The 14,450-nt window shown below is 39.4% G+C and overlaps 1 protein-coding gene across 3 annotated transcripts in view; it reads right to left on the reverse strand.

Moving 5' to 3' along the window:
* Positions 1-9,229: 9,229 nt before the first annotated feature.
* Positions 9,230-14,450, reverse strand: part of LOC115470217 (erlin-1-like) — a 129,796-nt gene continuing 124,575 nt past the window's right edge. For all 3 annotated transcript variants that reach the window (XM_030203197.1, XM_030203199.1, XM_030203198.1), the window contains 2 exons: positions 12,305-12,384; positions 9,230-11,325 (listed from right to left, as the gene is read on the reverse strand). In XM_030203197.1, the coding sequence (XP_030059057.1) occupies positions 11,116-11,325; positions 12,305-12,384 (290 nt within the window). In that variant the 3' untranslated portion in view covers positions 9,230-11,115. The remainder of the gene's footprint in view (positions 11,326-12,304; positions 12,385-14,450) is intronic.

Consider the following 14,450-nt stretch of genomic DNA (forward strand, 5'->3'; position numbering starts at 1 on the left):
TGTTTCTGTCCATCTGGTTTGTGTTATGGTTAGGTTCTGATCAGTGGACAGTTTGTATGAGATGAGGTCGAGTGTGTGACCCTTCGCATGGGTTGTTTGCATGTGTGGCCATGTAAGGTCACATAGATGAAGGAAGTCCTTGCAATCTCGTGCTTTGGTAGTTTGGGTCTTCAAGGTGAAGGTTAATGTCTCCTAGTACTAGTGTATTGGAGTTAGATACACATATATTTGAGATGAAGTCCATGAAGTCCGCCTGGCTTTCGTTCCAGTTACATGGTGGTCTGTAGAATAGGACGCAATTTAGGTGGTCAAGCAGGGGTTTATGGTGGATTCTGATTGAGGCTATTTCGAGGTGGGTTGTTATAGATTCCCCAGTGGTTTCAATCGTGAGGTGAGATCGGTATATGAGTGCTATTTTTTTCTTTTCTGGTCCAGTGGGTGATTTTGTAACCTGGAGGACATAGGTTTAAGATGATAGGGCCTTCTGATCCTGGATCCAGGTTTCAGTGATGAAGAGTAGATCAAGTTTCACTGACGTGATCCAGTCTGTTATTATTATTGTTTTGTTTACCACGGATCTGGCGTTGACATAGCCTATCCGTGGGGCAACTGCCCTGTTCATGCCATCTTTGTTATTCTACAGGGAATTGTTAAATGAGAAACCATGTTTATTTATTTATAGCATTTATATCCCACAATCTCCCACCCACGGGCAGGCTCAATGTGGCTTACAACAGTCTGTAAAAACATACATCTATTCAGCAAACAAAATCAATTTCATAGAAGTTAAAGAGAGAAAGGGTAGTAGCAAAGAAGGGAAAAGGAGAAAGAGTAGTGGTGATCAATATGTCGCTTTGACAGGTACAGTTCAGAAGTAAGAGATGTTAAGCAGGATTTGAGTGTAAGCTTTTCCAAATAGAAAGGTCTCGAGGCATTTTTTGAAGGTCGGGTGATCAGGAGTAAGTTTTACCAATTTAGGTAGACCATTCCACAAATGAGCGCTAATATAGGGGAAGATGGATGCATTGATTGTCTTATACTTGAGGTCACAATATACTGGATAATGGAGATTTAGGTACGAACGTTCTGTGTGAGGTTCTGTGTGTTGAATGCACAGAACAAGAGAAGCTGGTTTCTGGGAACAAAAATATGCTAGTTTAATGAAAACTTTCAAGAAAATGAAGAAGTTGGGCTTATACCCCTGAAGAAGCCTGAATTCTGTTGGGTGAAACAGTGGCCTTGAAGGGTCTGAAGTTAAGTTTTCATAGCTCCACGTTAACTATCTTTGTACCCAGTACTGATCATATAATTAGAAAAATGTTGAACTGGGAACAGTTTTTATAGCCAGCACAACTCATCTGCTTAGAAAAGTTTGGAACTGGAACTAAACTTTAACATACTTACTAGGAACATAAAGTGAACACAAAGTGTGTGCAGGAATTAGAGCACTTGAAAAATTATACAAAAATGGCTCTGGGAATTTTTTTTTTTTTTTTTTTTAAAGGACCAATGAAAGAAACTTCAGCCTAATCTGATGAGATATTTCAATGTTAATCTCTGCAATCATTCCCCATTAATTTTGTCCACAATACAATCAGATCCAGATACTAGGCAAAAAGAGGGGGGGAAATGGAAAACATGTATATATCATTAGAGCTTTGGGAGCAAAACAATACTCGCAGCCAATTAAACAGCATTTTAACTAATGGGTATAACCAAGGGAACCCTAATACTTTCTTTAGAATTAATAAATTCTAACAATTTTTTGGGTCAAAGAAAACATAATTGATAGAATCAAGAGACACAAGACATCTACAAGGAAATTTTAACTCAAACAATGCACCTAAGTTGAGAACTCTTGATTTATATGTCAAGAATTCTTTCCTTCTTTGTTGTGTGTCTCTGGCCAAATCTGGTAAAACCTGATTTTAACCCCCCCAAAAAGAGCATTGACATGATGAAACTAAGTACGGAAAATATTATTTCTGTCCGGCTCTAAGGCAAAAGTCACCAAGAGAGTAGTTCGTTCTGTCACCACTTCTAATGAACTTTCCAGAAATTCAGTCAAATTTAAATCAGACACAGGCTGAGGTTGCACATTAGAAGATCTTGAAATCCTTGTTATATATTGGGCTCTAACTATAGGTGGGAAACCCTCCGCCGGTATTCCCAATATTTCTCCAAAATATTTTTTAAGCATTTCCAATGTGGGCATTAAAGGTAATTTTGGAAAGTTTAAAAACCTCAAATTATTTCTGCATCCTTGTTTTTCTAGATATTCAAGCTTACGGGCTTGAATGTCCCTCTCTTTGATGAGAATTGAAGTAACATTATGTAACTGGGTAATTTCCCCTTCCAATGCGATAGTTTTGTTAAAACAAATAGGAGAAAAGTTTTCTTCACCCAACGCGTAATTAAACTCTGGAATTCATTGCCGAAGAACGTAGTGAAGGCGGTTAGCTTGGCAGAGTTTAAAAAGGGGTTGGATGGTTTCCTAAAGGCCAAGTCCATAGACCTGGACTTGGGAAAAATCCACAATTTCTGGAATAACAAGTATAAAATGTTTGTACGTTTGGGTAGCTTGCCAGGTGCCCTTGACCTGGATTGGCCGCTGTTGGGGACAGGATGCTGGGCTCAATGGACCTTTGGTCTTTTCCCAGTATGGCATTACTTATGTACTTATGAATATTGTCGGACAGATTTTGATGTTTAAGTTCCAGAACCTCTCCCTTAAAGGAGCTATAAATAGATATCAAAGTAGAGTTCAACCCTTAGATAGCATCCCATAGCAACTCCATTGTCACCAGTCGGTCTTACCAATCCACCGTTTCCTCTGGAAGTTAAGCCCCAAGCAGGAGACAAGGAGAGCGGCGTTCCCTGCATCCCCTCCATTGCCAATCAGCTTGGGGTTGAAGTGCCGGCAGGTCCTCCTCTCTCAGCAAACGAAAGCCGTTCCTCATCAATCACCTCCGTCTGCTGTGACCCCGCTGGCGCAAGATCACTTCCAGGTCATGGGGGGGGGGGGCTATGCTGTAGGGAGGACTCAACGACACTCCCTCTATGCTGCGGTCCATGTCAAAAGATGCGGAACCTAGCGAGGTGGCTGTCCGCTCCCCATTAGCTCTCATCCCGAAGCTCTCTACAGTGGCCTGGCGCAAAGAAGGGGTTGTTGCCAGGTTTGAGGAGGTAAGAACCTTAGCTTTCCCATTTCTTTTCCCCATAACCCAATACAGGGAAAGTCCTTTAGTGTCTAGCTCTTTCAGAGAATTTCAAGAGCAGAGAAAACGCTCTGCTGCTCTAGTCGCCATCTTGGATCCAAGCCTGAGGTTTTTTTTTGTCTCATCCAGCTACATGTTGATTATAAAGCAACTGCAATTTTAGATTGTTTTTTTTTTTAAAAGAACACACCATTTTTTCAGCCCAAATACTCACAAAAATACAATCAAAAAGAGAGGGAAGGAGGAAAAGTGGCAATAGTTGCAGTTTGCATATTTGATACTTCTACTAGGGGAAAGGAAAGGATTTTGTACTTAGCTGACACCCTTTTCAGTTGTAGCCCAAGGTGAGTTACATTCAGGTACAGTAGGTCATTTTCTGTCCCCAGAGGGTTTACAGCCTAACTTTGTACCTAAGGCAATGGAAAGTGACTTGCCAAAGATCACAAGGAACTGCGACAGGCTTTGAAACTTGGCTTCCCTGGTTCTCAACCTGCTGCTCTAACCATTAAGCTACTTCTCCTCTCCTGAAGTTTTGCTTTTCACTATTTTTTTTATTTTTTTTAGAGAGGATAATACTGTCTCCTTTCCATATTTGTAATCAGAAAGTCTAAAAATAATTTGAAATGTGCAATGCCATTCCCAGCATCTTTCCTGCATGGTCTTTCAAATGGAAAGGTTAACTCTGGATCAGTCTCTTCTACAAGAGCATGCTGACCACCAGTGCTTTACAGCAGAAAGGGGGGGGGGGGGGAGGGAATAAAAACCACACACACTAAGACGACTGACAAAAGGCATCAGATCTAATGAATTTTCACAATGATTTTGGAAACTACAGGTTAAAGACATGTGGCCTTTAATCTTTTGCATCACCATTTTAAGGTATGGGATAACCCTCTATATTTGTATGCATGTGTCAATTACCACTCCAGAAATCTCACAGATGAAAGATCTTACCAGGAAGCTGTACAACTTTATAACAAATTTCAACATTGGATACAAAGAATATCCCTATATTTCATCTACCACAACATGATGAAAACAACTTTTATAATATCATCTCATCATCCTGCCAGAAAATAGGTTTGCAAACCTAACATTGAGCCATGCTGAGGAACATTATTTGTGCTAAGTACCAGTTCTGCTCCTGTGGAATTCAGAATCATTGTACAATGCAGAGTTTGCACAGAATTCTTCATAAAGCCTAGGAAGTAGCAGCAATTTGCATGGTTTCCCTCCTCTTTCCCCCGGTGCTTACTGGCACAAGAGACAGAGGAAAATGGCTACAAATCACGCCATGTCATTCTCCACTGCCGATTTTGAACAGTCCTGCTGTACAGTGTCATGTGCTGTTGAAGTCAGCAGTCTGAGCAAGGGTAGCACAGGAAGACAAGACTTGGCATGCACCCAATTTCCCCCTTTTCTCTTGTAGCGACCAGAATGGAAAGAGAAAGGGAAGAGGGCAAATTCAGGGTATATGCTTGGGGTGGGGGGGTGGGGGGAGGGTGTGCATGCAGGGGATATGGGGTTGAAAAACAGCTCTCTTTGGGGGGAAGTGGGGGTCTTTACTGAGAGCTGTAGAAATCTCTGTGCCAAAGATCCAGGATTTTTTTAAAAGAAAGAACTATGGGTATGTGTGTTGGGGGTAGAAGGCTTGAGAGCAAAAGGAATAGAGATAGCTGGAGAAAGAACTCAAGGACTTGCTAAGGGATGGGGAGAGAGAGAGTGAGAAAACTAGAGGACAAAGAGGGAAAAGGCTGGAGAATAGTGGTAAGAGAGGGTAACAGAGAAAGCTGGAGGTGGGACTGCCTGTAACAGGAGGGAGATCAAGCCTAGGGGAGGGTCAGGTCTTTTGATGGGGGGAATTCAATAGAAAATAAAATTATACAGGATGTAGACTTTCAAAATTTTTGCATAAACCTTTTTGTGAATTCCCCCAGATGTACAGTACCTGGACAACAGATGGCTGTTTGCATCAAACGCAACAAATATAAGTACAAAAGAAGAAACTTTGCGAACAGACCTACGTAACATATTATTGTGCTGCAATTTTATCTGAGTCACCCCTGATGCAGGCTTTTGCTGAAACACGGGCCATGTCAGGTCATCAAATAAATTGCTCCCTCTGAATTTGGCTCTGCCTCATAATTCCATCTGTGGCCCTTACACTGCTATTGTATCATTACTGTTTGTGTTGTTGTTTTCCTTGCCACGCCAGTTTATTAATATCTGCCTCATTCCCTCAAATAATACAGCTCAACTTTAAGGGCTCTTTTACTAAATTCTGTTAAGCATTAATGTGCAAAAAAAATGGCTTAATGCAGGACACAGTATAGCATTTTGTGTTGCCATTTGACACGCTAACCGCATGGTATGTATTTTAAAATATTTTTGGAGGAGGGGGAGTGTCAGGGGTGGAGAATGGGCATAGAAGCCTTAGCACCTCCTAAACTGTAAGCAGTAAGTGCTACCATGCTAATTTCTTTTCAGTGGCCGCACACTAATGCTAATATTAGCATATGGTCAGAAAAAGATATAATTAAGAAGTTTGAATTTATAGCCAAACTAGACATGGGCTTAGCATGTTAGGACGCGCTAAGCCCATTTGCCATTGCAGTTTAGAAGGACCCCTTAATTATGCTGTTACCAGCAGACTTAGCATATTTGAAAACCTTAGAAAAACATTTCAAAGCCTCTCAATTTAAAATCTTTTGACAAAAATCACACAAATATTTTGTCTTTTTCAGTTTAATATAGAATTTTTCATTCTGATAACGCAAAAGGGTTTATGATTTATATATTGCTTATACTTATGTGGTTCGTACTCATTATTCCTATTGTGGAACCCAAAAATGCTAAGGGCCAGATTCTATAAATGGCACTCAACACTATTGTATAAAGGGCACTTCAGGATGAGTACTCTTTATAGAATAGTGTTGAGAACTGAATTTTGCGCTCAACTTTGGCCATGAGAATTTATACCAGCTGAAACCTAGTGTAAATCTTGGCACGCAAATTGGGCATGGATCCCCACTATTCTGAAACACTGCGTGCATCTTTAATGAATGCCCCTGACCCGATGCCTCTCCTGTGGCAATGCCCATTGTTATAGAATAGTGTACAGCGAGATCAGTGCCCAAATCAAAATTAGTGCGAAGTGCTTGTTAGCTGCAATAATGAAATAACTGGAACCCACTAGCAAATAATTTTGGGCACCGATCTGGGATATGCATCCAATTTGGGTGACCTTTATAGAATGAAGAGGTAAATGTCTAACTTTTTGTATTAATGAAAAAACTGCTGTACAAATGAGTTTAACATGATAGTGCATAATATTTGTGGTTCAGCTTTCTTAGTATCAAAAGCTAAACTAGAATGCTATGATAAAGGACATAGGCATTTGTTTTCAATGTCCAGCTAAACAACTGGTCATTCTGTCCTAGAAGGAAGAAAATCAGGGCACTTTACCAGTTATTTCTTCCTTATTGTTACCAATGTGCAATTAAACTCAAAGAGACAAAGGCATAAGCCAAGCTTTGCAGAAAAATGTTTACTACTGTGATTCTTTTTGGCCACAGAATCTAATGGGAAAATATGTCACAAATAATGGTGTAAAGATGACAATTCATTCTTTTTCTCCACCAATTCACAAGTCTGTCTCTTTTGTTCTTAACAAAAAGCATTAGACCTGATGAAAAAGCTGGTATTTTATATTTTCTGTACAAATATTACCCCAAAAGTTTGTGTAATATATTTTGTGAATATGGCCATTTTTGCAAAATGAAAATTTTACTTTCTGATCATCCTTACTGCCAGCATTTAAAAGACTGGTCTATGACCTACAATATGTTGTACAGAGCAGACCAGAGGGAAACACCACCACAAACCAGACATAGTGCAATGACAGTGCAGCAGGCCACAGATGGAATGACGAGATAGAGCCAAGGATCGGAGGAAGAACATTTTATTGGACCCCGACACGGCCTGTGTTTCCGCAAATGCCTGGGTCACGGGTCATTATGTTGCTACATCAAAGCAAAGCTTCCTGTTTCAGTTCCACAAAGGCAGTATTGTAATATCAACTGAACCTCTGTTCCTCAAGCAAACGTACCCACAAATCTGCTACCTGTGTGAAACAAACAGGAAGCTTTGATTTGATGTAGCAATACACTGACTTCTGACAAAAGCATTTGCTGAAACACGAGCCATGCTGGGTCCAATAAAATTTGCTTCCTCCAATCCTTGGCTCCACTCATTGTTTTTATTTATTTTTATTTGTAACATTTATATCCCACATTTTCCCACCAATTTGCAGGCTCAATGTGGCTTACATTTACCGTAATGTTGGTCGCCATTTCCGGGTAACAGTATAACATATGGTATTACGTTAAGGTGCATACCTATATGGTAACATAGATGGAACATAATATACATGGAACAGTTCATGGTATATATATATACCATGTGCATACATACATGATAAAGAGGAATACATTATGGTATTACATGAAGGTTCCTGAGTGATAATTGAATTATAACATACATTAGGTCATCGACAATGGACAGACCATATTCGATATAAGGATTGAAGTGATAGTTCTTGTTCACTAATAGCTAAGAGGTTAATCAATCAGGTATGATTAAATAAGATTTCGGTAGTATCTGGTTCGTTTATAGTCTTATTATGTCATATTTAAGAAGATTGTTTGTGGTATGCCTTTTTGAATAGGTCTGTTTTCAGTAGCCTTCGGAAGATAGTTGTTCCATTTGTGACCTACTGCACAGTCATTGCACTACAATATGTTGTGACACATTTGCATCCAGATCTACTATTGAGGATTTTAAAAGTCCCAAATGAGAATGGGGGCATCACGGTTAGCCTTGTCTCAGAACTTTGGAAAACCCAATGTGCTTAACTATAAGAAAACCAACAGCTTACACATTCATGCATTAATTACACACAAAAGCATGGTATCTTACCAAAGACAATTATAAAATGTTATGAGACTTACAATCTACTGGCTTACCAATCCAGTATTTCGAAACTTATCATACAAAAACTATTCAGGATTGACTGAAAGCAGACACACATCTTAAAGTTTAATGTCCTTCCACTTGTATTAACTGAATGGAAATTGATTTAAATCACTCATGAGTGTCCTGTGGTTGATATGTGCAGCATCACTGCTCTTCTAGAAAGGAACAGTGTGGCAGTGGATTATAAACCTGAGATACACAGGTGAAACGCTAGAACAAAAATCCCAATGTTTCCACCAACTGAGTGATGCAACTAGGTAGAACACTGTCCCTCAATGCCTGCTTTGGCATACAAAACAATTTGATCAATATGATAAATGTTGAGTGTACAACACATATTAATTAAAATATAATCATTCTGCTCAAACCATAACAAGGAGGTAGGGCTGGCTTGATGGCTCAGTGACACTGTTGGGCACTGTGAATAATCTATGTCTGATTGATGTGCCAGTCCTCAGTTTCTCGAGCTGGCTGCGAGTGATGCAGTGACAGTGCTCAGAGACCCCAGAAAACAGGGAACTTCAACATCACACAACTGCAGCACCTAGCAGCCATATTCAGTATCCAGGTTTTGAAAGACAATGTAGAGTCTGTTGCTTGACCAAAGACTGTTGCTGTGATAGGCTGGAAGGAAGGAGGGAGGGAGGGAGGAGGTTAAACAGGGGCAAAACCCCATGCTAGTTGCCAGTAAAGGATTCATGGTGTCACATCCCAAAGAAGGCCAGTTCTGACTGAGACAGAAATCCCAAATATATATACAAATTGACAACAGGAAGTTTATAATGCTAATCAAGTCCCTTCCAAATGTTTCTAAATTAGAAAGCATCCAACTTTTCACTAGTCTATCTGGGTTTATAGATCATGGTGCTAAAAATCTATCGTTGCTGCTGGTCAAAAATGGAAGAAATATACAAATGCTTCAAAGAAAGCAAACCCATTAAATTTAAGGTGTTAGAAAATAATTCAAGGAAGCAAACCTAGCTAAAAAAAATTTACTTACAGGAGGAGGTTCAGTATTACCCAACGAAAAGGAAAAAAAGGATTATTAATAAGTGTGATCAACTTCAAGCAACTAGTATTTTAAACTTAAAACACAAAAATCAAACAGGCCATAGATGTAGGGATCAAGAAATTCTGCGATCGAGGGGCTTCTTTCATCAAGCAATTTGCCAGGAATGTAAGCAAATTTATTTTGAATACCATCATTTGGGGGAAAGATTTCACATAACAGAAAACACATTTTCATGGACTATTTCAGAATTCAGTAAAGCTGCAGTGGTTTCTTAAAGTCTGCATCAATTCATTTTTGCTATGGAAAAGCTGAAAGATAAGCCAAAGAACCCTCAACTTGCCCCCCCCCCCCCCCCCCCCCCCATTTTTTCAGAAGTTTTGCAGCTTTCCCTAGCAAGCGTCCTCCTTGATTTATTTAGTCAGTCAAAGGAAGTACAATATGTCCGTGAGAGTTTATCCCCTACATAATGGGACAATTTTCTCTAAGAAAGAAAATCAAGAGATTTAAAGGCTTCACAGGTCTCTAGTCCACTTGTTTCTGAATACAAAAAGAGGGCCCAAATTGGGTAAAGGCACATTTTAAAAGTGGTCATTCCAAATGGTGACCCCTTGAAGCACTGAAAGTGACTTATTTAATATCTCCCAAAGTTTAGAAACACTTGAATATATTGAGCACCTGTATTTCACTGCTGTATCATTTTAAGAAGACCCAGTAGTAGGGTTTTTTTTTTGTTTTGTTTATAAGAATTCACAACAGGTGCCAGGCTGACAGCTCTGAAAACCAAGGTCATCAGTTAAATTTGCAATAGGCCCTAATTAACCTTGCTGGTTAAGACTACTACTAAAGGAGAGAAGGTAGTTCAGAATCTGTGCCGATTCAGGCATTAGCCTCTACCCTCTCTGATAAGATGGCAAAGGTTACAAACGTCAACTATAATGGCTTCTTAGGGATGGAATCTGGATGAAGACTTGTAAGCTGTCGCTTACTAACTTGAGTTATTAATTGTGAAATAACTAGCAGGATGTATGATTAGCAACTACTACAGACCCAAGTTATTTTCATTGGCATGGTATAGTGCAAGATACTGTGTAAAGATTAGGATCCCAAAATATATCCACATGTTTTCATTGCAATCAACAAAAATGAAACCTCATTTTAAGATTTTCCCTAAGTAAATCTCTCAGGAATTTGTCCATGGGAATCAGAAATACTATTTAATAATCTCTGTGTGAAGACTGTATCTATGATGGACAGCAAAATCTGCAAGAAGCACGTCCTATTGCTTTACTTGCAAAACTTGACGATCTCATTTATTGTCAGATTGGTTCAGCTGTATAGCAAGTCACTGCATAATAGAGTGAAGGGGTTCAGAAAAATATAACCCCAATATCCTGGATCTCCAAGTCTTGAAGTTTCACAGCGTATTCCTGATATGTAAATGGTTACATTCTTGCAAACAAATCAAAAAAAAAAATCCAGCTTTTGCAAAAGAATTCTTGTTTTTATATTCCAGTACAAGCTAATTTTAGCATCTGATTACCACATATTTTAGCAGCAGCTGATGACACAGTTAAAAAGCAATCTTAATGGTCTACACAGTTAGTATCTTCAAAAAGTTGCCAAAATAGTTATATTCACAGGCATCCTGTGGATCATATTCCTGTTAATGCTGTATCCATCATCGTAGTGCATAGTTTGCAACAAAAAAATTTTTTTTTGATCTCCCTTTTAATCAGCTTTCATAAAAAATTAACATACTGCATACATGTTCTGTACTGTACCATGTATACATGGCTCTTGTGTTGCTGTTTTCACCTTTGATTAAGCTGAAAAGATTTCCTCTCGCTTGCATCAACCTTTTTTGCTTCTAATATGGCTTTTCCCAGTAGGCTCTGTGGACTCCTCAGAGGACAGAATGGTTTCTTGCCGAGTCCCGACAAACTGGTTTTTCAAAGAAGATTCCATAAATATACTGGGAATGTCACTACCAAAATAAATCTTACTGTTTGAAGAAATTGATTTGTATTTCATAAGTTCCAAGTATTGCGGGGTCAGTTTTACCTGTGGGGAAAAAAAAATCATTTATTACTAACTGTACTAGAAAACCATGTACTATTTAGGGACCCAAATACATTTCTTCTCCCTCTGTCCTCAATATGTGCATGGTACAGACTGGCTATGTGAATCAGTGCTTACAGAATGAGACTTCCTTCTCCTCTGTCAGGTGCAGTGACATTTACGGTGGGCGATTTAGTAGATGCACTGAATTAGTTCAGTACAGGGACAATTACAAATGGCACTACAAAGTTAGCTCACCTCTCAGTGCTTCCCTCACCCCAATAAGCCATAAACACACATACCCCAGCCATGCCCTATTCCCCTGAACCCAATAATCTCTCTCATTTCCCTTATTCCCAGTCATTTCTGTCACTCTAAATCCCCTGTAGTTTCTCTCTCAACTTCCTATCCAAGCAGTCTCTCTCACAGAATTCCTTACTCTTAGCAGTAATTCTCTCTCTGCCCCCCACCCCCAAAGTCTTGTCTATCAATCCCCTGGCAGTCTCTCTGTCTCTTATCAGCCCAGCAGCCTGTTTCTCTTTCTCTCCTACCCAAAAAGGATGCTGAGCAGTTAACAGCAACTAATATTTTACCAAGTCATCTTTTCAGCACACTCAGAAAAACCTGTGAATTGAACTGATCCTCTCAGATTATATTATATAATCAGTAGGTAATGAGGCCAGAGCCTTAACAGAACAGGAGATAGGCAGAAAAGAAAATCCTGAAACTACTTTCAGATGAAGAAGAGAGTGCAGCTTAATTTGCTTTTCCTAGTATAAACTTTTTTTTATTTTTGTTACATTTTTCCCACTCATGGCAGGCTCAATGCGGCAGGCAATGGAGGGTTAAGTGACTTGCCCAGAGTCACAAGGAGCTGCCTGTGCCGGGAATCGAACTCAGTTCCTCAGTTCCCCAGGACCAAAGTCCACCACCCTAACCACTAGGCCACTCCTCCACATATGCAAAGCTCTAGGGCACTCACCTTGTTAGCTTCTGAATGTTTAGCTGCAGTATAAAATTCTGCATCAGCTTTAGCCTTTTCCCTTGCCATAAATGCAGCATCTAAAGAAAGAAATACAGTATCACACCAGACATACTGGCGCTTAGAGAGACTATCAAGAAATAAAACAGCAATAGCCACTCTAATAGGAATGCAATACTGAACACACCAATACATCAAACTGTCTACATATATTCCTCTATGTTCATCCAAACTACAGCAACTGGACCATGGAAACTAGCTTGTAATATTATATCATATTCTCCTGTTATTATGGTACATTACATAATACTAAAGAACCAATCCTTTTATCAAATCCAAGGACACCCTTACAGAAAAGTTTTGGTAAAATATTTTGTATAGCAGAGGGAATATTCAGTATCTGAGCTGCTCCACATCTGAGTAGATTTTCAATGGAACTAGGCACTCATTCATGGCTTATCATGAATACTCAATACATTATGAATTCCCACATATATGAGCAATAATACCAATAAATGACATTAGTGCATTTATAAATCACACTCTCAAATCTTCAATTACCAAAAACTGTGTCTTTACATTGTCTCTTAAAGGTGTCTCTTAAATGTAAAATTTCAAACCACTTGACGCCAAACAAAGTCACCATAGAAATAAAGCACCAACAAAAGAGTACTTATCTGTAGCTGACAAAAATCGATTGTTTACATCATAAAAGAAAGTTAAGCACCAGGTCACAACTTTGTAAATCTCATCAGTGAAGTTGGTTAGAGCCAGCATTGCTCTAACATTATGAGCCTTCACAAGCCCTTCTGGAGTCAGACTTGCCCAGGCATAACAAAAGCAATGCCATCTGCTAACCAAATGGAACTGACTGGATGGTTACAACAATCTCTTAGACCTGTAGGGGGTCAAAACAAAAGCTGTGCAAACTTCTATAAGTTATGGTTTGCTCCAGGTTAGTGGCATAAATATAAAAGAGGGTCCCCCAAACAAAATTACTACTACTACTACTTAACATTTCTAAAGCGCTACTAGAGTTACGCAGCGCTGTACAGTTTAACGAAGAAGGACAGTCCCTGCTCAAAGGAGCTTACAATCTAAAGGACGAAATGTCAATTTTGCTGAGGACCCTTCCATGACAAAAGGGGAAGAAGATACTCTCTCTCCTCCCCCACCCTTAGATTTTGAGGAAGCAAAATGTAGAAAAGAAAGTTGCTAAGCTGCCTTATGCCAGGTAGGTTTCTTCAGTTATTATTAAACAAATATTTTCTGTCTAGCTTATCTTGCCACTTCTAGGCAAATTACAAGAATACAAAATAACTCGTGGCCACCAGGGAGAAGAAATGCTTAAGTGCCTTTTCTCCCACTACTGGGCCATAGTCTTGTGATGTCACAATATTCTGCCACTGTTATCAAGAGAGTTTGACCCAGCAGTGGGAGATGAGACTCTTACATTTTAAAAATCCAGAGATGGGCTGCTTGTGTGGAATTCATGCCCCTGTTCCATGTTGAATGCAACAACTCTCCTGAACTCCAAACTATGCAGAGCTTGTTTATCTTTATAAAACACAAAACCTAGGGGAAAATGGTGGGACGTGACTGCTTAATGCAAAACTCTAACACCAATTTAGCAGGATCTTGGGATGTGAACGTAGCACCACCCCACTCTGATGAGGTACTTGGTATAAGTTGGATATAGTACCTGTGAGTACCAGGTCATTTTGGGATGCAGCTCAGCAGCTTATCATCATGTCAGACAGATAACTTTGTCCTCTGGAGCCAGCTACATCTTCCGTTTACTGATATGTGTTTACAGTCCCATGAAAGTTTTCATGTGATAAACACTGCTTACTTATTTGATATGAACATATATGGACTGAGAGGAACCTGGATTTAATATGAACTGAACCGGCACACATTTTTCCAAGTATTCTGTTATTCTGTGCAAATCTGACTGAGGGAGGGTGGAGTTCAGCATTGGGAAGGAAGAAAATGGGGAAAAAATATATATGCAATTACAATATTGTAAGTTTGACATATGCGGTCTGTATACTAGAATAAAGAAATGATTGGCCATTCTTCTAAAACAGTGATGGAGAGAGGAAGGTACATTGGGCATTAGTGCTGGAGAGAACTATATTGCCAT

This window comes from Microcaecilia unicolor, chromosome 5 (assembly GCF_901765095.1).
Source record: "Microcaecilia unicolor chromosome 5, aMicUni1.1, whole genome shotgun sequence".
Classification (NCBI taxonomy): Eukaryota; Metazoa; Chordata; class Amphibia; order Gymnophiona; family Siphonopidae; genus Microcaecilia; species Microcaecilia unicolor.